This window comes from Dunckerocampus dactyliophorus, chromosome 7 (genome assembly GCF_027744805.1).
Source record: "Dunckerocampus dactyliophorus isolate RoL2022-P2 chromosome 7, RoL_Ddac_1.1, whole genome shotgun sequence".
NCBI lineage: Eukaryota > Metazoa > Chordata > Actinopteri > Syngnathiformes > Syngnathidae > Dunckerocampus > Dunckerocampus dactyliophorus.
The window spans coordinates 18,830,757-18,853,858 of NC_072825.1; the positions used below are offsets into that span (position 1 = coordinate 18,830,757).

The following is a 23,102-nucleotide window of genomic DNA, read 5'->3' on the forward strand; positions in this document are numbered from 1 at the left end:
CTTTTATTGTAGACAAATGTGCTTAGCTATGATGTGCCTTTTTTTTGCAGGTATACTGGAGAAAAAGATCACAGTAGAACAGGTGCATTGCTTTAAGACTACCGGTAGTAATGTTTGTTATTGGCGACCCTAAATTGTCCATAGGTATGAATGTGAGTGTGAATGGTGTGTTTTTTTGTCTATATGTGCCCTGCGACCAGTCCAGGGTGTACCCCGCCTGTTGCCCGAAGTCAGCTGGGATAGGCTCCAGCATACCCCTAATGAGGGTAAGCGGCATAGAAAAACGATGGCTGGATGGATACGCTGTGATTTCCAGTTTTGAGTAGGGAATGCAATATCTAAAAAGGTACCACATATAAGAAAATCAAAAAGTTCAAGAGACAAGAGTTTTAGAGCTTCAGTTCCAGCTGATATTTATTTCCTTCCATGAAAAAGTTCTGTACACAAGTTTATATCAACAATCTGACAGGCAGTGAATGGACACAGTTTAGCTGGCATGAGTTCTCTCCCTTTCACTGAGTCTCAAAAAAAAGGTGGTTCCTTTGTTTATGGCATGATCAGAGACAATACATGATAATTCTACACAGCATATTGCACAGGATGGATGAAAAATAAAGTTAATATATTTAAAAACGCTTTAATATATATGTATAAAAAAACAGTCCTGAACTGACCACCTTAAGTGTAAGTAAGGATGTGTAAAAGATAGTCGTTCTAGACAGTGCCTGTCCTTGATAGTAACAACATACATAAACACACAATCTTTTGCTTTATGATACAGTCAAATATACAAAGGTTGAGTATCATTTTCCTCATTTTTTTCTGAAAAACACAACAACTAAGTAACCTGAATCCGAAATACAAATGCTATTCACCATGCCATAAAGTTACTAAACAATTATTATCTAATAGTTAGCCAACAAGTAGAAAAGATTATATATTCAAATACAATGAGAAACGCAGTACAAGTAGATGTTGCGGAACTCAAGTCAGAAATTTGAATAAGCTTGATGTTATCATCCTTGTTTGCTTTCTTAAAAGATAGCCTATTCGATCCAGTGGCTGGTGGATGAGTTTGACATCAGTTCATGAAAACATCAAGAAATAAGTCAAATTTAAAGCTACAATCTCCTCGTTTGTTTTCGTAGGCAAGATATCAGAGAGAAATGTTGAGGAAAAAAAGTGGCTGCTTCAGAGAGTGACTGTTAAAACCACATACTCCACAGGAATAGCCTCTGGCAATAATCAGTTCATGTGTCTTTACGAAGCCTGCAGACGGGCACTGTAAACGTAGAAGGTAGTCTGACACAAAGACTGGTGCTGCCTTCATGTGCTATTGGGCAAACTGGTATTGCATGTACAGTGTATACATGAATGGTAAAACCTAATTGACAATATCAGATTTGGATATGTTTAAAATTTTGACATCATGGACATCTTAATTGCTGGTGATACTTAAAAAAAGAAAAGAAGCCAAATGAATAATCAATCAGATGTCAACAAATGACCACCACAGTGTACTAAGGTCGTTTTGCTGGCTCCCCTTGCAAAGATGCAGTACATGAACTGGCAATTCAACAAAAGAGTAAGTGTGAGCTTTCCAACAGCACGTGAAAGCAGCATGAAAACCAGCCATCAAGGTTTTAACTCAGGAAAACCAATGCAGCTGAATGAGTATAGGCTAGGCTACACACATCGATTGTTGACTCCTCCTTCTCCATATAGATTTGTACAAAAATACACTGAGAAAATAAATCAAACTGTTTCCTATCTTTTAAGTGTCCAAAAGTGTGTCCATTTAAATATAAAAAAGAAATCAAGGTTGTGTGTTTTTAAAAGTCTAGCCCTTCGCCTGAGAAGAAAACATGACAAACTGACAAATAATTGTGAGAAAAAAAAAACAAAACAGGACTTTACAAGAAATCAACAGTCAAAAATGCTTGGCCCTGTATATAAATACAACATCCCATACAAAATGGCATCTGGATACATGTACAAAACAAATCTCTGGTGATGAAAACAATGGGTGAAGCTTTTATCTAAAAATGATAAATTTGGTCCTGAATAGTAAATAACACAAGTATAAAGTTCAGCACTGATTTGTAGTTGCGTTTGAATCCTGAAGTTTGAAATATTAAAACAGCTGGTGATTATTTCAGTGTCCTTTTATCGTAAAAATAAAAAGAGAGAAACTGAAATGAGGCTATCTATTCTTTTAAGTAAACCTAATACTAGATTTGTAACTGCTTTGACAGTCTCACATCAAATGTTAGCACAAGATAGGAACAAAGTAGGCTATCATGCTTAACTTTTTTTGTTGTTTTGTTTTTTTGCATTGAGAAAATAAACTTAAAAAAAACATCAACCCACCTCTTTTCATTTTAAAAAAATCCCTCAGTGACACACCACAGTAAAAAAAAAAAAAAAGGATAGCAAGTTGTGTACCTTTTTAGTGGTGAAATTCACTTGGCAAATCGGTAAAAAGCTGTGAGAAATGTCCCTTTAGAAATAGATCAGCAACAACATTGATTAAGTGAACCGCGGACCGCATAACGTGCAAATCAATCACAGTAAAGTTGTTCGGGTCAACCAGTTCACCACCGAGCGGTTCCTTCAACAGGAAACCGAACCAGTGTCACATTTCTTCCCTTCTCTCTTGTTTTGCACCTCTCCATGCTGGCCTGTTATTCGGCCCTCCACGGTCCGCACATCCAAAGCGAAGTTGCCCGTCAAAAGGCTCGTTTTCCACTTTAAAAGTTGAGCTTTCCAAGCACTTGCAGCCGAGAAGAGACACCAGGGCGCTATGTTTGAGTGGGTTCTTACTTGTCTGCTAGTTCGGAGACATTGCAGGAGCTTCCCGTCCACTCGTGTCCGGAACCCCGGGGGCTGTGTGTGGTTGTCGGCGTGCCCCACTTCGTTCTCAGTACGTGAACACCAAGTTGGAAATGGTGGACTCCAGCCAGTCCCCGGAAATCATTTCGCTAACTTCAGGCGTGCAGTAGTCGGGGAACTCAAAGTGGGAGCCACCGGAGCCGGACTCAAAGTTCAAATCTAAGTCCCTGTCCAGCACCGAGGAGCCGAAGCTCCCCAGCGACATGCTGTCAAAGTTGGGGCTCGGATTCATGTCGAGCAAGTCGTCCTCGAACTCTTCGTCCTCCGAGGAGGAAGACGACGACGAGGAGGCGGAGCAGTGAGAGCCGGAGGGTGTAGGGGAGGAAGCCCGCCGACTGCTGTATGTCTGCCCGCCGTGACGCTCCGAGGACCCGCCCAGGCTGCCGCTGCTGCTGCCCGGGGACTCGCCGCCCTCCTCCCTGCCGCTGGCCGCGTCCTCGTAAAGGCTGAGGGGGTCGCTGGAGTCCGCCGAGCTGCTCAGCGTGGGGCTGGCAGGGACTGTGACTGAGGACGCGGGGCTGATGCTCAAGCCGCCCCCGTAGACGTGGTACACCCGCTTAGCCCTCTTTCCCTCCGGTACCTGCTTGGCTGTTGACTTGGACTTGTAGAGGGAGTTGTGGTGGTGCTCTGTCGTCTGCTCAGAGTTCAACAGTGAGGCTTTGGTGCTACTGCTGCTCCCGAAAAGTGATTTATGGGCTTTGCTGCTGCTGCTGGGTGATTTGGATCCGTTCTTCCTCGAAGATGAGGACGACTTAGTGCTGGTGGTGTTCGAGTTAACTTTCTCCCCCTTCTCCCCGCCACTCCCCGGCTTGGAAGTGCTCGATTTCACCTTCTTCCTGGGCCGGTACTTGTAGTCGGGGTAGTCCGCCATGTGCTTGAGCCTCAGCCGCTCCGCCTCCCTGATGAAGGGGATCTTGTCGCTGTCTCTGAGGAGCTTCCATCGCTTCCCCAGCCGCTTGGAGATCTCGGCGTTGTGCATGTCTGGAGACTGCTCCATAATCTTTCTCCTCTCGATTTGGGACCACACCATGAAGGCGTTCATGGGTCTCTTAATGTGGCCGCTTGGAGTTTTACACCACGCCGGGTTGTCTCCAAGCTTGTCCCCAGCGGTCGAGGAGGCTGTGGAGCCCGGGGAGAGAGGCGAGGCAGCTGGGTCCAAATCCATGCACGCCCCGGAGCTCGAATCCCCACTGAAGAAGGAGGAAAGCGCCTCCGCGGTGCTCTCTGTGTGGCTCATCTTTTGCACCATGCTGCCTCTCTTCTCCGTGCACTTAAAGGCAAACTCAGCTTTTTTTTTTTTACCTCCAAGAGTGTGAGTTGACTTTAAAAAAAGAAGCGTCACCCCAGTGATGTTTAGTATATAAAGTCTTAAAATTCTCAGTCCAGTGTGGCCAGAAAATAACACGAAGTTTAACTTCCAGAGTCTTTTGAGTGTCTGATCAATGAGTCTCTTCCTTCAGTGTAGTAAAAATCAATAAAGCAGTGCACAGTCTCATGCAGGCTGCAGCCTGAGTGGCCCACTGCTACAAAAGGCTATAAATGCTTTTCTCTGCATCAGCCTGTGTCCTCTCTCCTAGAGACAAAAGCCATGCATGCTGAGGATGGAAAGGGGGGAAAAAGGAACCTAGAGTGAATAACACAGTCCTCCCTCCATCTGCAGACTTGTAGCAGAGTTTCAAGCAGCCCTACAGTCTCGTCTCCCTTTGCATGCATTTATCCCTTCCACAGATACAACGGTGATAAAAAATAAGCCAATGGGAGGCTGTCACTAGCCTGCCTCGGCGCCAAACCGACGCCCATCTCGACGCTGATTGGTCTAAAATAGAATCTAATAATAATCAGCGCGTGCAATGAGGAGCCTCGTGTCTGACCTCATTCCAGAATACAACAAGAAACTTCCATTTTTTTAAAGAGACACTGGCTTATGTTATCACCCCCTCCCCTCTTTTCCTACCACCAAGACCATGTGTATGCTATTAACATACAGCTATAAGGGAAGCTAAGTATATTTTGCCATATGGAATGTTTGAGAACACTTTGTACCAGTGGGTAAATGTGAATTAAAGAAATATGTGTCTTGATATATTAATCTTTTTTATATGTTCCATATATAACACATAATAGGCAGATTCTGGAGTCAAAACACTTGTCTGAACTGTTTAAAGAAATTAAAAAATATGCGCAAAAGAAGAAAATGTACAATAAACTTAAGAAAATTAAAAACACCATGATCTGTCCATGCTTAACCTTCTATAGGGTTAAACATCTATCCAAATTTTAGTGTCACGGCTCACGTGTGCAAGGACTGTTGAACAATGCTGAGCAACAGGGAAGTTGAGCCCTCACAGAGTAATGTCTACCACCTCAGATGGTTGGCTGATTTGAGAAGTCTCTCTCTCTTTCTCTCTGGTTGGGCGGTCTTTTGCAGAAACACAACAGACCAACCCCTCTGCACAACAGACATAGAGAAGAGAGAGACGGAGAGGGCTGTATAATGTGTGCACACTGCAACTACACATCTGAATCCACACCAATCACCCATGTAAAATGACATGAACAACAAGAAGGCATGGGAAGCTCATTATTGAGCACCGAAAATAAACATGAACACCTTACAACACAACAAAGAGAACAAATTTTATGGTTTCAACAATTACTTTAAAAACGTGTTGCTGTGCCAGTATTTGGTCCTGTCGAATGGAGACGACGTTTAAAAAAAACAACTGCTTTTGCAGGTAGCTACTGTAAGGAGCCAAACGGGAGAGAAAGAACATGCACTTATAGACACAGTGCCTCTGACTGCCGCTAGATGGCGTCGCAGAGCCAGACAGGACTAATCTCAACTGTGTTGCACAGAATTTAGGGAGGCAACAGAGATTAGACCCAGCATTTAGAACAGTTACCAAGGGTGAATTACATAATGCCTCTGTGCCACAGCCATGAGAATGTGAGTGAACTTATACATTTCAAGGTGGATCAGCTTGGATTGGGATGAAGTGAAAAATTTCTATTGTTTTGGCCCATTCTCATCTTGGGACAGTTTCAATATGACTGTGATCAGAGTGAAGAATCTAGTAAAAATAAACATAGTTTAGAATCACATCTGTTGCCTTTCTCACCACCAATATGTGAAAAGAGTGATGAGAAACATTACAAGAGGTGATCCCATCTTCTGCTTCTTAATGAAAGTCAGAGGTGACTTCGACCACCGGTGGGAAATTAGTATGGAAGTATAGTCGCCAATGTTACGGGATGCATTTCAGTGGTTACAATTATACTCAATATGGCCTCATATCTGCAGTGCATCCAAGTAAAGCAATGGGTAATTGGGCTCCAATTTGTGTGTTCATGGAGCAGAACAGCAATGGAAATAAGAATGTTAACTCATAAGCTCCTAAATGCCATTTTAATAGGAGACTGTAGGAAAATGTAATAGCAGGTAAATATGTTCCGTAGAAGTACCTTGTTGGAGTGTTGGCATGTATGGCAGCCTTCAGGAAATAGGGCGAAAGAGGTGGAACACAAACACTGCAGTCGACTGACTGGTCAACAAGGAATAATCACGCATGCAGGTATTATTTTAACAGTATGCTCATAAATACGGTTGCAGTTTTTTGTGGTGTAGAACTATTCTGCATATTTTACATATTTGAAAACTACGACAACAGTATTTTTAGGTTGGTTTTATGCGACGGAATCCCATTTGATTCTGTCCATCAAGTATAATGTCGATTACGTCTATGTATGAAGGGTGGGTGGTAATGTACTGCAAATTTGGGTATCGACTTGATACCATTAAATAAAGGGCCGGGATTGCAGATACCAATACTTTTTACTTGGTATTTGTCAAGATTGAATGATTTTGTGATTTTCCTTTTAATTTGTTGATCATAATTATTGCCCTGCGATTGGCTGGCGACCAGTCCAGGGTGTACCCCGCCTGTCGCCCGAAGTCAGCTGGGATAGGCTCCAGCATGCCCCCGCGACCCTAATGAGGATGAAGCGGTATAGAAAATGGATGGTTGGATGGATCGTAATTATAATTACAATATAACACAGGACAAAGATTTTAGGCAAACATAACTTATTTTTATCAACAAACCTATGTATTTATATAACTTATATACAAAAGCAAATCCTTTAGTTTTTCATGTTTTCATTCAAATCCTCAAAACCCCTCCTGTGTCTAAAGCAGGGGTGTCCAAAATGCGGCCCGGGGGTCATTTGTAGCCCACAGCTTGTTTTTTCCTAGCCTGTGGCACACTGAAAATTGAAACCAAAAAACCCAGCAAGAATTGGAAAAATAGAGCATAAAGGCAAAATGTAAAGAGCTGAAGCTGCAATGTTGATACTAATAGCTAGGGATGCGCCGATCAGGGTTTTATGCTGCCTATTTTGATACCTATGATCCATGAGTGAAATCGGCCGATACCGATCGCACAGATTAAGTGTAAAGTTTGAAATTTACTGTTGGCTATATGATGTGAAAATAAAATCACCTTAATTTAGACAAAAACATATTTGACTTACTTTTACAAGAGAACATATATCACTGGTGAAACTTATAGGATGAGACGCCTTCCTTAAGGAGACTTTGGAAGAGAGCGCAAACAGCTTGATGGCGCTCCAGCAGGACCCCAGTCGGCAAACCTGGTGTCCTCCACCACCGACAAAGGCCGACCATTTATTCTGACGAATTCAACCGTTTTTCAGGCTAACCGCCTTAGACCTTCGACTGCCACTTTGACTGCCACAGGTGAGTGTCCAGCGTTTGGCCACATCGGCCGTTTTTGATAGGTGGCCGATCGATCAGAGCACCCCAACTAATAACTAATAATAAAACAAAGCTTTGTCTCTAAATATACAGTATATAACTTTTTTCAGTATATACCTTTTTTAGCCTTTTTACAAAATGGAAACACAGCCCACATAAAAATATCAAAGTGTCCGCCAGCAATCTTTGATTTTCAGTATGTGGCCCTTGGTGGAAAAGGTTTGGACACCCCTGGTCTAAAGACTTCCCCAAGGTGACATTTTTTGTTTGTAATCACTGTGGCAATATATAAATATAACAATGTAACAATACGAACAACACAACAAAAAAACACACAGATACTTTTGAAAATAAACATAGGCAAGAACTGAAAAATATCCATCTCATCACACTACTACCCTTCTTATCAATACTATCAACATTTGGATTGATCCACCCACCCCCTACACATACTGCACATCACTTCTATATTCTGGAAGTATTGTTTATCTTTCTCTTGCTTCCAGCCTTTGGGAACACATTGTACCTGTGAATAACATCTGGTGAGCTTGAACTAACACCCTATTCAAAATCTTAAGCAGGTGTTCTCGCTTCTATTCTATTCTATTCTATTCTATTCTATTCTATTCTATTCTACAGCTGAAAACTATATAAGACATTTTACATACTTTTGGCTTCAGCGTTACTTTGATTGCATGTCTTTTTCTTGGCTAACATGACCCAGTCTTTTTCTTTCTCCCACTGTGTACACATTAGTATGCTGGGCACACTCACACACACACACACGCACACAGACTCACAGACTCACAGAGACATACACGGTCTGAAAGGATAAGTACTGCTTTCAAACTTTCTTCTTGCTTTTTCTGTGTCTCCCTTTTACTGCCATTGTTCTAGTGTAGTGCAGCTGCCACGCGAGTCGGCGTGGGTCGCGTGCCAACTCTAATCTCAACAGGTGTTCTTTTGGAAACCTCCCACCGCCCCCCACAACACCCCTTCGCCCCCCTCCCTTCTTCTTTGTCATCCCTCACACACGCCCTCTCTCTGGTTATGGGTTCCCCTGCCCCCATCTTTTGGTTGTCTTCCCACTTTCTCTCACATTTCATTCCTGACTTCACCAAAACACTTGTGTTTATGCTTCATATCAACCATTGAACAAAATTCACCTATAATGCAAAACATATTTAAAATACCTTGTTAGACTGATATGAGGTATTGTAACACTAACCTAAAATTAGATAAAACTGAACCAATGTTAGTGAAAGTGTTGTGTTTGTCTCGTCCTAGTGGGGAGACAGGCCAGGATTATCCTAAATGGCCGATTTGTTCAGTGTCCTCCTGAGTCCTCCTCTCCAGCACCACTTCACGTGTTTTATCTTCTACAGCCAATCACAGAGACGGCTGTCTTACTTGACTGGTTAGGTCATTGTCTCCAGTACCAATGCAGTAGACTTCAGTGAAGTGCAGAGTATGCAATGGCCACCCAGACTGATTTCAAGCACCATGCTGCTTATGCTGAAGGATCACACGTTGAATCCCAGTCTTCTTCAAGTCAGCCATGAAGTGAAATTTCATGCAGCAGGTACATGCACTAAATGGAAACACATCTTGGGACACAATTAACAAATTAACTAACCGATCAGAGGCTTTTTAGTCACACCACTTAATTTTAGTTATTCATTTTACAAAGTTACTTTCACCTTAGTTGAAAATGCTGGGGGAAGGCCCTTTTCTGTTCCTGTATGGCTGTGCTCCAGGGTCCATACAGGCATTGCTGGATCCGTTTGCTATGGAAAAATTTGAGAACCCTGACCTCAACCCCATCAAACACCTTTGGGATGAACTAAAATAGAATCTTATTTCCAGACGGGTGCAATCTGTCATAGCGGCATAGGCAGCCCAATACTTTAGTAATGGTACTGTCCCATTGCTTTTGTCCATATGGTATATTTTGCTCTCCATGGGCATTTTTTTATGTATTTATTTATTTGTCAATTCAGAACTAACAGGCGGAACTAAACTTTTGGTGTTGCAGTAACTTCAACTAATTTTAGGGACGTACAACAACAAAGTATATAGTATAGGTCTGGAGAGTGAAGCAGATCTGACAGGGGAATTTTCTTCCTTCGAAGTCCAAACCTCAACTTGCTCAGTGTATCTGAGTTTCTCATCTTTAATTGGCATGCTAGAGGAACAGTGCTGCCAAAAAGCCCTCCTGCCCCCTCATTTTCCCTCTCAAGAAACTGATCCGAGGTCATCTGTTATTTAGAGCAGGGGCACCATATGGTCATCCACCCACTCACTCTATACAGTCAGTTTCCATGAAAACTTAAAATCTCCCTACATGAAATATTAATAGTGCTGCACCGAATCTGTTTAAACTTTATCATACAACACAAGCTGAACCCTTATCGCAAAACTATTAAATCAATTCCACATGGAAGTAGATAGTTGGAGACCTCATTATATGATATATGAATGCTTCAATTTTTGTCCATTGAAACTCTATTATTGTATCCTCTGATTTAACAGAAGTATATATTTGATGTCTATACTATACCTATGAGAGGGAGTATACAGTTTATCACAAGGCACATACAGACCACACACAGAGGTCCAAGCCAAGATTAAAAGCCAAAGCCACCTGTGGGGCAGACCACCAACAAAACCAACACCATCACCAACAAAATACTGCATACATAATATAATAAAAACTTTGTTGAAAACACTGCCACTAAATTGGCAATATACAAGTAATTACAGTTGACCGCCTCACACAATTTAGTTTGCATGGCAACAAGCCCTGTAGCATTACATATACTACTGAACGACACGGCACGCACCTATGCTCTTTGATTTATTATATTTTCCAAGTCATCAAAGTCAGCGCTCACAACACAGACCTTTACAACCCTATAACAAACAGATGGCTGGTTACTGTATATATGAAATATATTTATTCAGTTGTATTTCTAAAGCTTTGTTTGAACAGGTGTTTTCAGCCACAGATACAGACAATGATACAGACATAAATACACATGCAAGAACACAGACACTCGGCAGTCACGTCTTATCTTATCCAGAAAGAGCAGCTGCAAAGTATGACCCGAGCTGAGCTGTTAATGATTGGTACTGGTGTATAAGTGTGTGTGTGTGCGTGTAATCTCACCTCTTTACCAACTGACAAGAGCTCTTTATTAGTGGTCCGGCTTTGATTTGTGAAGTTTAGCTAGTTAAATTTGAACATCTGCTGCATTTTTTTTTTTTCTGAGTAATGTCTAACTACATAAAAGCACACATAAACTTTAATGATGTAACCATTATATGAACAACACATTTTACTAACTAATAATAAAATAATAATCATCATCATCATCATATTTTGCCATGTTTTTTTTAATTAATGTTTGTGATCAGTTGGTCTAACTGGGACTGAGGAGGGTGTAAAGTGTTCATGCTGATGACAAAATGAATATTAGTGTTTCTGTCGTTAACAGCACTCCAGGTATCACTTGGCATTCATGCACAATGAAAGCTGTGCATCTGAACTTGGTGCTTGAAGTGCCACTGGGTGAGAGCTGCTGTGCACGGTTGAAAGGTGTCTTCACAGATGAATATGTGTCCATATGCATTTGCACACTTCTGTGTGTGCAGGTGTGCAGCATGTAAAATTTGCATGTGTGTGCATGTTCACAAGAATGTGTGTGTGCCTGTGCGTGTGCGTGTGCGTGCGTGCGTGTGATTATCCATTCAGAGGTGTCCACTGTCAGCAGGCTATGACAGAACACAGAAATCACAGACATGGTGTCACCTTTTCACCTCCAACCTTTACTTTATGTGTGTGTGTGTTTATGTAGGTGGGTGTCAGTCATACCTCTCTTGAGACGTTTCAGTCCTCACCCCAAAAACTGCATGGATGATACGATGAAGGGTCCCAGGAGTGACATTCAGGTGATGAGGTGGCAGGTGCTCACTATTACCTCCTTTAGGGAATGGATGACTCACATGATGGTTTTGGCATAGTTGAGCTCTGTAAGGAGAGTGGAGTGCAGTCAGTCGATACCGGGGGTCATGGGGAGAGCAGGTCATCAGAGTGGTAAGTTAAAGGCTCCAAACCATACATAAATTGATTTAACAATATGTTGATTCTTGTAATTATATTTTGCAGTGGTGTAGAACTGCATTTTATCATACTGAGTGGTGTTGGTTAAAGTTGTATTTCGCCCCTTTGGTGAAATCATTAGATAGATAGCATTTCTATATCCCATCATATTAGAACCACACTGTATGTACACTGCATCCAGCAAAGTGACAGGAGTGCTTTCTCACCAATTACTGACTACCATGTCCTCTTCACACCTGGCAGGGGGAAGACGTGCTTGACAACCTGTTTGTGTGTTTGTGTGTAACAGAATAAGAAGGAGACGGTGAATGAGACAGATTATGTCAGAAAGAGAGATTTTTGAAAGACTTGTCACTTGTATTTACCTTTCTGTAGACTTCATCAGGTGGTTGACATGGCATCAGCTCAGTGATGCTTCTTATCCCAGTCTTCTTTTGTAACAATTTGCCTCGGCTGAAGGGTTAACAATGTTGCCAGTGATCCATGGGCCTCTGCTTTGATTTTCCCAATCATCAAAGCAATATAGTTAGGGAAGTCAGGGATGACAAGAAGAATCCAGTAAACAAAGCAGTGACATCACTAACCAGTCAGATGAAATCACTCCCATTGAGAATGAACGCCATCCAGACAGTGCTAAATATTTCTGAGCTGTAGGCACTTACCAATACTCTTACCAATCACTTGAGAAAAGGGGGGAATGAAATACTTTCCTTGCACTGAGGCCTATGTTGGCAGAAGACGGAGGAGAATGGTGATGAGTGTAAAATAACAGGTTTAGCTGAGATGGAAGTCTGTTACTTCTTCTGTGATGTCGTATTTCAGTCTATCCATACCGGATGCTTGAGAGTCAAGGGCAAAGCAGTGTCTTGCTTTACAACAACATGAAAGAGATCCTGATGGATCACATGGGTACTTGAAATCTTCTGAGAGTGTCAGCCTCACTTGCAATAGGGATGCAGAAGCCATGTCCACATCATCTTTTGTTATTTCATTTCTGAAAAAGAATTATTTAATGAATAATGAATTCCGTTTCATTGGCATACAAGCTGTCATTGAGTCTTAAATGATTAAAACAGTCAAAAGTTGTATCTGATCAAGCTTACAAGCAGCTATTTACAGACATTGATGCATTTAGTCAAGAAAATTCTAACTGAAGTTGAATGCAAGTTTTGACTATCACAAATAATGTCAGTTCTACCAGTGACAACCTTGTTAATGTGGCTAGACAGTGACACGTGGCAATGGGGAAAAATTAAAATTCATTAATGACAGAAAATAAATATTAGTATTTGTCCATTGAACTGTATTATAAATGTATTTTATGTATGATTCCAAACATTTGTAACATTTTTTTAAGTAAAAATAGCTGAATTTGCACATTTCCTGATCAAATACAAGGAGGAAATCTAAGACGAGGATGCCGTGGGCATCTTTTCTCGGCTTAGTGTGAAAGCCCACCTACGGTCCGAGTGTACTCAATTGTAGATAGATCATGCATCTGCCAGTTTCTGTTTGCCAGCATGTCGCCAATAATATAATGTTTGCAGAAACAGTTGTTGTACACCATGACTGCAACCTTTGAAATGTGTTTGATGTAAGTGACATCATTATTCTTGCTTATCAAACAATAAAATACATAGGAATGTCATACGGGAGGCACTTGCAGTACCACTTCATGCTGAAAGGGCCAGGCGTGTGTGAGCTGGAAGGCGCTTGTCACCTGTCACTCATCACTGCCCTCGTTACATAGAGGAAAAGATTTTTTACTTTATTGCCGGTTGAAGCTGGATTTACAAACAACTGAAATTCAAAATACTGTCATGGTCTGCTAAATGAATGACTGACTACGTTTACATGCTGTCAATATTTGGGTTAAGGTCAATATTCTGGTTTCTGAAACATTCGGAATAACCCTTTTACATGCGTGACGTGAAAAAAACAACGATGGGTTTTTAAAAAGCGGAATATGAGCATATTCTGGTTTTTCAAAAGGGTTATTGGTGTTTACATGGCCATGCGCAACCGGGTTATTGCTAATATTGCAGTTATGATAGGGTTATTTGACTGCATGTAAACATACTCAATTATTTTGACTGTCAAGGTGGAGGATTATATACCCAAGCTCACCAGGAGGTGAGCAGACTTTTCCAACAAAGTATTCAAGCTTTTCCTGGAGATGGATGGAGTGCATATACTTCATATACAGATAAAACGCAATATATATATACACTGCTCAAAAAAATTCAAGGAACACTTCGAAAACACATCAGATCTAAACTGGGGGAAAAATGATCTTGAATATCTTTCCTGAAGTGGGTGATGTATTAGAAACAAAATGATGCCACATAATTTGATAGAAATGAAAATGATCACCCTATAGAGGGGGGAAATCAAAGACACCCCAAAAATGAAAGTGAAAAAATGATGTAGAAGACTGGTCCATTTTGCTAAAATGTCATTGTAGCAACTCAAAATGAGTCTCAGTAGTTTGTGTGGCCCCCACCTGCTTGACGCATGCCTGACAACGTCGGGGCATGCTCCTAATGAGACTACGGATGGTGTCCTGGGGGATCTCCTCCCAGATCTGGACCAGGTCATCAACGAGCTCCTGGACAGTCTGAGGAGCAACCTGGAGGTGCCGGATGGACCTAAACATAATGTCCCAGAAGTGTTCTATTGGGTTTAGGTCAGGTGAACGTGGGGGCCAGTCAATGGTATCAATTCCTTCATCCTCCAGGAACTACCTGCATACACTAGCCACATGAGGTCGGGCATTGTCGTGGACCAGGAGGAACCCAGGTCCCACTGCACCACCAGTACAGTATTTAATGTGATGACTCCAACCCTACACCCATTTAGCCCCCCACAAATAACATTTGTTGGGACAAAAGACGACAGTGACTGTGATTGATAGCTAATTGATGGCCTCAGCTGATATGCAAAATTGTAACGATGTAGGCAGCCAGCAAACAACACACACCATACACACAAACACAAAATCTCAGTTACACAAACACTTTGTGCCAGTCTGCCAGCACAGAGTTAGCAACAGTGTGCGTTTTGACTCTCTCACCAGTCGCTCTGCACTGCGGCAGGCTGGGGAGGCAGACACACACTCTCACACACACATTTTTTCTTCACTCCCATATTTTTTGGAAGGGAAGCAACGAGGAGCGACCGAAAGCTCCACAATTTTCCTGTGTTTTACTCAAAACCTGCCGCTAAACCAGTCTCGCCACTGCATAAGGAATATACACGATTCAACCTGCCAACCAAAACACAAAAAAAGAGACAAAAAGTGGGAAGACAGAAGAGGAAATTTGGATCGATGTGATGGATTATTGGAAGCAAGAGAATATGGACTCTTCTGGGTGTCATATTTTGGACGAGTGTGATGTGCCAGCGGTTTCTCACTGCTCTGCTTGGAGAAAATTCGTGCAGAACGTGACCCCTTCGGGCTCTGGCTATGGCCAGTTTTTGCCTGTGTCCTGCAGCTGATAAAAGCGATGGAAATCTCCCACTCTCATTCCAGGATATAGATGCAATCGGGCCTTGTGCAATATAAAAGCAATATAAATCAAACCCGGTGCAGCGGTTTTCAGCTAGGCAGGTTGTCCAGCTAGAGGCACCCAGCCCAGAGAAATTGCAGCCCCAGTGGGGGGAGAAGAGAATGGTGGAATTGTGGAGAGGGAGAGAGGAGCTTCCAGACAGGGTGACCTACATTCAGCACTGTCTGGAGTCAAAGACTGAGGAGAGAGGGAGGAGATGGGGAGAGAGGGGGATGGAGGGATACAGTAGAAGAAAGAAGAAGGATGAGACAGCAGGAAGGTGCAATGATGGTACACAATGGAAACGATCCATAAGGAGACTAAACTTAATCGGACATCTAAGTGCACCCTCTACCTGCTTTTTGATTTGTCACCGCTAACTGGGAATGCCTATATGCATGTGCTGTGCAATCAACAATGCATTATTATTATTTTTTTTTACAAATGTGTTGCTTTAGCCAGTGCTCTCGCTCTTTTTTTTTTATCTTCATCCAATATTTGTTCCACTCTCCTTCTTCCTCTGTTTGTACCCCATTCTTCCACTCTTATCCCAGCACACTATAACCCCTCTTCGCCCACATTTATCTCTCTCCGCCTCCTCCTCTATCGCCATTTATCTAGCCCTTGGTAGCGCTAACAGTATTTTTATGGTGGATTACTTTGTCTGGCTACATGCTGTTATCTGGGACAGTAGAAGGGAAGAAACAGCAAGCAGCAGCTCTTTATCTCCGACTGTTTGAGCTTGACTGGTTAGCTTAGCTACATGTTGTATCTATCAGATGTAAGGATATCTGTGTGAAAACGTCTGGTTCACAGGAATTTTGCTGACATCATTTCACTTTTGTACATTTGAGGCTTTTCCAGGTTTCAGGACCTCCTTTGACTTTGTTTAATTGACTTTGTAACTAACTTGACTTCCGTATGTGTGCATAAAGACAAACACGCCTGGTTTCCGTTCACGCTGCCTTCTCACTTTTTTTTCCCCACCTCGCAGCCACTTCATCATTTCACCCCACATGCATGTCAGTCCTTCGGGATCAGTGTTAAGGACATGAGAGTGGATTGCAGCTGAAGAGGAGGAAATGACATGGCTAATGGAAGAGGACACATAGCCACCTGTCAGGGAAAATCGAGGGTACAGAGTGAGAGGAAATGAATAATTCACAAGACAAAATTACGCTGCTTTCACCTTCTTGAATGAGACTAATCAAAATTCTACATTCACAAGTGCACATTTGTCTTTCCAGTGCCCCTCATTTCTGATTTCCAGCAGCATTTGGAGAGAGCCTTATCTGTTATTTATTTAAAATGACAGCAAATTATTGATGCTTTAATTAAGTTCTCTTTTTACTCACTAGTCAATGCAACATTTCTGAAGACACGGTTACTGAATATTTGAAGGGAATGTGAATAAAGTGTTGACATGTTGAGTCGTACGTGCATCATTACCATTACATTGTGCTCTTGCCATTTTCCTTCTGGTTTTAGTCACATAGTGTGGTTTGGAACCCTGTGCTATCTCACATTCTCACTGCATGTGTGAAGTTTGCATGTTCTGATGCCTGTGTTTCGACGTTTGAGTATGTACGTCCAGTACACCAAGTACCTTGACATGTCTGATATTATCATCGATTTTTATGATCATCACTATTGTTTTGTCAGCCCATATGGACATCGGGGTGCGAGTGACACCTCATGAAACTGCACCATATGTCAGTATGTCCGCAGTCTGAAATTAAGGTATGGTATTTCCAAGTTTCAACTTCGGATTGGAAATACGCAATTTGCAACGACTGTAAAGGGGAAGTTAAAAAATGTTACCACAGGAAATCATTGTAGTGCATTACACAATATAACTTTTGGCAGGGAGAAATCACAGGCATGTCCTGCCTTTGTAACCTTTTGAACTCATAAGTTTACCAAATTAAAGTTCTTAGCTCTGCTGTTGTTCTTACCTTTTACGTAAAAAAACTAATCCCAATTCAAATCAGTTGACATTGATGTTATTAAAAGCAACAATTATTTACTGCTATTTAAACTTCCTGGTAACTAGTCCCTTTATGGAATTATCAGCGCTCTTTGAAAAACAAAAACAGTAAATAGGTGCATATAATAGTCTTTATTAGGAATCAATGTAAAGTTATAATGTTATAATGTAAAGAAATAAAAATAAACATTTAAAATATGACTAGAAATGCATTTTGCTCCAGAAATACAGGATGTTCTGAAAACATGAATACACCTTTCCACTTGCTGCAACAGCCTGTCATGCCAAGTATTAGAGAAGAGTTTTATTTTCAGCAAAATGGGGTACCCCCCACACTACCATCGCAATGTTAGCGCCTTCCTTGATGAGATCTTGCCAAACAGGTGGCTCGGACGGAGGGGTTTCCTTAAATACCCTTCGCGTTCACCACACCTCACACCACGAGACTATTTCTATGGGCATACTATGCTACGCTATGAGATCTGCAACAGTCGCTGAATTGAGAGCAGCCGTTGAACGTGAATGCACGCAAATACCATGGGAACTGTTTAGTGATGTGTACGATTCCATTGCGTCACGTTGTCAGCAGTGGCTGGAACAGAACGCATATCGGTTTGAGAACAGGCGGTGACAAAACAATAAAATGATGTGTTTAAATTACATTTTGAAAATGGAATGAATTATAATAAACACCTGGTTTACAGTTATTTAAAGTGTATACTGTATTTGGACAGTGGCATATTCTTGATGATTTTGCTTTTATATACAACCAGTTAAATTAAATAAAACATTCAATATAATTTTATGTCTTATCGGTACTTATCTGTTTTCGGGGGTTCAAAAGTATTTGGACATTTCACATAATTGGAGGAAATAGTCTTCAGTTGCTTTCATAGTATGTTTAGAGTCATTATTCAACTACATTGTGGAGTGCCGCGCTCTCATTTTTGCAGCATTTGTCTGAATGTTAGCAGCGAGTATGGCCGTGTACGCCTCACAATTCAACTAGTTGCGTCTGTCACATCAACAAACACTTGACATCATTCCATTATCAACCATACATGATCATGTCATAACCCTGCTTCTACCATATTGGACACATGACGTGGTATGCTTCGGATCATGATCATGTTCTTTTCACTCTTTATACCTTTATGTTTCTATTATTCTGTTATAAGTTGACCTGATATAAGTTGATTCATTATTTTTCGTATTATTATTAATAATTGGCAAAACCATAAATAGTGAGAAGTTGAGTTGCCAATATAGTTTCATTGCATTGTATTTGTTCTTACCACCAGAGTACGTACGTGGGCTTTTAAACAGAATGTTATTTTCCCCGTTTGTTCGAACTAGATAGAGTGTAAGTCATGACTAACTCTAAATCCATCCTCTGTGACCCTGACAGAGACTTGCTTGTCGTAGTTGACAGCCTTGTTTAGACCACTGTGCTCTTTCTATATCAGCATAATAAGCTTGACCTTTATATAAACATGCATCCAATGAACCAGTATCACCCCCACCACACACACAATCTTTTCCTACTGTCTCCTTCCCACACAATATGACAAGTCCATTATTTTCAAATGGCAAGTACACAGAATATCCCTGGCTTTAAGCACGCACTCACAGGAAGTCACACACTCTTTGCTGTCTTTCTATAGGTTCACATTCTTATATAGGCCTTTAATTCATTTTGTTTCTCTCAAGTCTTGGAGGAAGCATTGGAGAAAACGGCATAAATAAAGGCACCTTTACAGAGTGCCATCATTAAGTTTGTTCCAGTTTCACGAGTACATGGAAGACCATCAGAGCAGCCAATTACTGTAAAATAATGTGAAGATTCTCCATTGGACTTTGTAATAGATCGAAAAAGCTTTTTGGTGTTCTCCTTTTAAAGTAAATAACATCTATTTGTGGCTGGTGGAAGTGTGGTGCGCTTGTGATGTGTGTTTCTCATGTCCGTGTCGTTACTGTGTGTTTTTTTCCTCCTTCATTTCTCACATTTTAAGTTATCTACGCCACTTAAGGCTTCATATTTATAAGATCTAGTTGTACTGATAAGATACATTTTCTGGTGATGTTGTTTATTGGAAGGATTCAGAACATCATCACTCAGTGACATGGGGTCAGGGGAGGCAGGGGAGGCAGAGCCTAAAAAACAAATAATACAGAATACAATAAATATTAGTATTTGTCTATTGAACTGTAATCTAACTGTATTTCCTGGATGATTCCAATTGTTTGTAACATTTTCTAATGAGAAAAAACACTGAATTTGCACATTTCTTGATCAAATACAGGGCACAATCCTGCCGCGGGTGTTTCCTCTCGGCTTAGTGCGCAAGCCCTGCCTACCGAGTGCACTCAATGAGTTGACATGTCAGCATGTCACCAATAATATAATGTTGCAGAAACATTTATTGTACATCATGGCTTTCTGCAGCTGGTGTAATGTCTTTAATGTAAGCGTGACATCATTAGTCATGCTAAACGGACAATGTAACACAGAGAAATATCATATGCGGAGGCATTGCAATACTCTCCTCATCCTGAAGGGGTGTTTTTTTCACAACAGAATGAGCTAGAGCTCGATTTAGCAACACGCTGAATGCATTGAAAATATTGTTATGCTCTGCAGAGTGAATGAGTGAATACGATGGAGAATTATTTATTCAGTAACAGCACAAATGTTTTTCAGTTGATAAAATAAATAAATGAATAAACAAATAAATAGGAAAAGTATTTGAAAACAATTTCAAAATATTTTTAACCAAGGTGAATGATTCTCTTCTTTTTCCTGTTGTCATCTCAATGAACAACCTGTATTAACATAAGAAAAACACTCCAAAGGAGTCGGTGCCTCACCAGCCATGAACCTCAACGCACGTCACTGATCATCACCGTATACAAGAAGCATGAGAATGAGAACATTTTCTCAGTTTGATGCAATATTTTACAGTCACTTAGTTATGCTGTTATGAACTGCCTGTTGAACATTACACTAATAAAGCTTCGATTTTCTCGCCGTTTTCAAATCACATCTCACATTACATGAATTCATAATTACATTACATCTTTCTGTGTTTAACAGAGCTCCGTTCACAATAGTTGGCCATTAGTGCTGCTGTAAATCCTCCTCATCTTCCTCCCGTGCTCCTATGATGTCACATTTTCTTCTTACATTTATTTACTGAAGGAGTTTGCTTCAACTTTTCCAATAAAGGTTTTTTAATGTATTTCTTTACCTCAGATTTTTTCCAATTATGTTTGTGTAACACAGGAAGCTGCATTGGGAAACAGGTGAATTTAAATGTTGTGATTATGACAGTGTGGTCGCTTTGGCCGTTAGCTGCTGTGTGAAGTGACGTCTGACAAACTAAACTGGGGTACTGATCAGAATGTATTTAGGGAACAGTCACAATGATCCACTTACGACTAGAATTTCCATTATCCGCTACCACCCTGGTCATTTTATTCCTGCCTTTTTTCTCAATAGTCAGCATGTAGGATCTCTCTCTGATGGTTAATAGCATTCATATTTTAATAGAGTATGTCTAGATTAATGCATCCAATGAAGTGGGGAGAGACGACTCACAACCCAGCAGGTAGCTCGGTGCAACCAAGCATATGAAGTTTTAATGGTCTTTATTAGATATAATTTGCAACTACTTTCAGCAATAGATTAGCACAACTGTTATTATATGTCTGCTAATTTGTGCAATTAAAATGATTTGAAAGCATACATTTGTCAAAGATATTTTATCTTTCAGCTGAAGACAGGTAACAATTAAATAGTCAATGTATTCAATGCATTCTGACAGGCTAATAGCGATTCTTAGCAATCGTGCGTCATGATTTTCTCCATGGAAACTAGAATTAGGAAATTGGAAGAAGCCACTTACACTTTACATTAGTACAGTGGAACCTTGGTTAGCATACGCCCCGGTTAGCATATTTTTCTGTTTACGCTGAAAATTTACACACACATTTTGCCTCGGTTCGAGTACATCTCCCGGTTAGCGTACAATATGGTGTGTTATTAATACACTGCGTGATTCCAACTATGTTCATAACGTATGTTTGTAATGTATTTTTATCACAAAACGTCGCTGTTAGCAGCCTGTTAGCAAAGAAATTGGAATCGGAAGTCATTGCCCTTCAGCTCCATTGCCTGTCTATGATGTAATCAGCGGTTGACTCTGTAGTTCTTTGCTCACTCAACACAATTACGCCACAAGTCTTTGCTTTTCATATTGATCACAGCTGCAAAATAACCCACGATGTAGCCGAACAAATTCGCAAGTGCCAGCATTTGATAAAGAAGGTAACAAACATTACTTAATTCAAGAAATAACTCATAGCAAAGCACAAAGGTGGTGTCCGAGTAGATCTCGCTGCAACAAGTTAAAGGTGACATTAAATGCTCATTTTTCCCTTTCATTGGTCATTTAATGCATTTCAAATTGTTTTGTGCACGTAAAACTATAAGAAAGAGTTTTGTGTTAACATTTTCGGGTCTCTAAAAGGGATTCATTGGATTTGCATTATTTAAACTTAATTCAGGTAGAGGACATTTGGGTTTGAGTCGGACATTCTGGCACAGGTTAACGGAGGTTCGATTGTACACCTAATAGGGGGAAAGCCGGAGTGAATTGTGGCTCTGAAGTTACAAAGGAAAGTCAAAATACTCGCTTCAAATTGAGTAAGGCACTTTTCAATTTCCAAATGTTTTCCATACTGCTCTTTCTCTCTATTCCATGAAGGGAGAAACAGGTTTCATGTTACAGTCAGGTCAAACCTGCTTCAAACCACTGATGAAACTGTATGTTGTGTCAACAGACAGTGATGTGAAAAATGGCAACATATGAACGTGCACACAAAAACACACCTCGCTCCCGTTTGAAGTGAAGAGTGTGCACTTTAAAACCAGACCAGCATGTAAATGATCTGTTTGTTCAGTTTAACAGATGCAACTGCTGCATACACGTACACGGGAACACAAGTATCCTCCTAGATGTTGTTGAAAACATTGTCACAACTTGTTTTATCATCTAAAGAGAGCAGAAAAGCTACTTGAATGTCTGTGTAAATATCATCACTGCATAGTAAGTAATAATTTCATGTTTATTAGGTATCAAACTGAGGCATTAGCAGCTTCCTCACATTTTCTAGCCCGTTTTTCTCCTCACTCACTATCACAAGAAGTCTCGCTGTCAGAATTTAGAAAGAAAAGTAAAATATTTGCTGTAGTTGAAATAACCACTGAGTCTGCTCTCACAAGAACCTAGCAGGCTTTTGTATGAAAAAGAATACAGTGGAACCTCAGTCTTCATAGGATTTGCTTTTCGACAGAAAATTACTGCCACAAATATATCTCGGTTGTCCTATATTGTCTCGGTTATTGTGCGGCCACACTGTGCCCAAACAAGGCATCCACACGTTGGGTGACTCAGTCTCTGTGAAGAATGGATAGTGGCTCTTTTAGAACTGGGACACTATAGACAAACTCTGACCAAATTGATTTGGTTTTTGCACGTTTCAGTTTTCGTCTGACATTTTGGAACAGATTAATAACCACAACTGAGGTTTCCACTTTACACTGCATTAGTATAGCGCAGTGCAGGAGGACGCTCCATTGTGCTTAACTTTTCAGTACATTTACTGCAGAATTGTTGTGAGAAAACAATATTTTATATGATATAACACAATTGCACACATGTACAATATGTACGTGGGCTGTTGTGTAAGCATGAAGGCTTATCTTTTAAGGCATTT

The 23,102-nt window shown here is 40.8% G+C and overlaps 1 protein-coding gene and 1 long non-coding RNA gene across 2 annotated transcripts; both read right to left on the reverse strand.

The window, feature by feature from the left end:
- Positions 1 to 368: 368 nt before the first annotated feature.
- On the reverse strand, positions 369 to 4,616 carry sox4b (SRY-box transcription factor 4b). The gene has a single exon (XM_054781563.1). It carries the CDS (start codon positions 4,139 to 4,141, stop codon positions 2,921 to 2,923), a length of 1,221 nt encoding a protein of 406 aa, XP_054637538.1. The 5' UTR covers positions 4,142 to 4,616; the 3' UTR covers positions 369 to 2,920.
- A 6,025-nt stretch (positions 4,617 to 10,641) lies between these two features.
- LOC129184976 (uncharacterized) lies at positions 10,642 to 12,253 on the reverse strand. Its single transcript, XR_008572020.1, has 4 exons — positions 12,155 to 12,253; positions 11,996 to 12,053; positions 11,541 to 11,696; positions 10,642 to 11,440 (listed from the first exon to the last, which is right to left on the reverse strand). It is a non-coding gene; the product is annotated as an uncharacterized LOC129184976 (long non-coding RNA).
- Positions 12,254 to 23,102: the final 10,849 nt, after the last annotated feature.

Bases quoted from the DNA above. Each gene is read 5' to 3' on its own strand.
- sox4b (XM_054781563.1), bottom strand. From the start codon at position 4,141: ATGGTGCAAAAGATGAGCCACACAGAGAGCACCGCGGAGGCGCTTTCC.